At 48.1% G+C, this 484-nt stretch overlaps 1 protein-coding gene across 1 annotated transcript in view; it reads right to left on the bottom strand.

The window, feature by feature from the left end:
- Positions 1-484, bottom strand: part of LOC107577231 (dedicator of cytokinesis protein 10-like) — a gene marked incomplete at both ends in the record, with an annotated part of 11,988 nt that overhangs the window by 6,158 nt on the left and 5,346 nt on the right. Inside the window, 2 exons of the mRNA XM_016263332.1 lie at positions 74-187; positions 262-384. Of these exons, the coding sequence (XP_016118818.1) occupies positions 74-187; positions 262-384 (237 nt within the window). The remainder of the gene's footprint in view (positions 1-73; positions 188-261; positions 385-484) is intronic.

The following is a 484-nucleotide window of genomic DNA, read 5'->3' as shown; positions in this document are numbered from 1 at the left end:
AATATCAGGTGACAACTGCACTTTTGCACTTTTCATAAAGTATGACTTCCAAAAGAGTGTTTGCGCGTCTCACCTGTCCATAGAAAGCCACACGATAGTAGCGTCCAAACAGGCGTTTCTCCGAGTGCACCACCTCTGTCACCTTCAGGTACGAGCGGTGAATGTCGTAGTACAGCTCTGATAACCGCTACAGGACACACAGATACAGTTCATAAACACGTCCCTTGTGTTTTCCTATCAGTCCACTGATAATCAAAGTACCTTGAAATCCCGTCTCTTCTCGAAGACAGCTATAACAGGTTTGTTGATCTCTGCGATGAGCTCGTATCTCTCAGACTTCCAGAGGGAATCCACACACATCTCCAGCTGCTCCACCAGTGTGTCCTACAGGACAGAGAGGTCACTCAGCACCTTTATGAGAGACATTATAAACACTCACTCCTCTGAGATGCACCTCCGTGTACGGGGTGTCCTGAGTGCCGGC

This window comes from Sinocyclocheilus grahami, unplaced genomic scaffold, assembly GCF_001515645.1.
Source record: "Sinocyclocheilus grahami isolate Dianchi unplaced genomic scaffold, SAMN03320097.WGS_v1.1 scaffold5486.1, whole genome shotgun sequence".
In the NCBI taxonomy this organism is placed as follows: Eukaryota; Metazoa; Chordata; class Actinopteri; order Cypriniformes; family Cyprinidae; genus Sinocyclocheilus; species Sinocyclocheilus grahami.
This window is presented reverse-complemented; position numbering and strand designations above follow the sequence as displayed.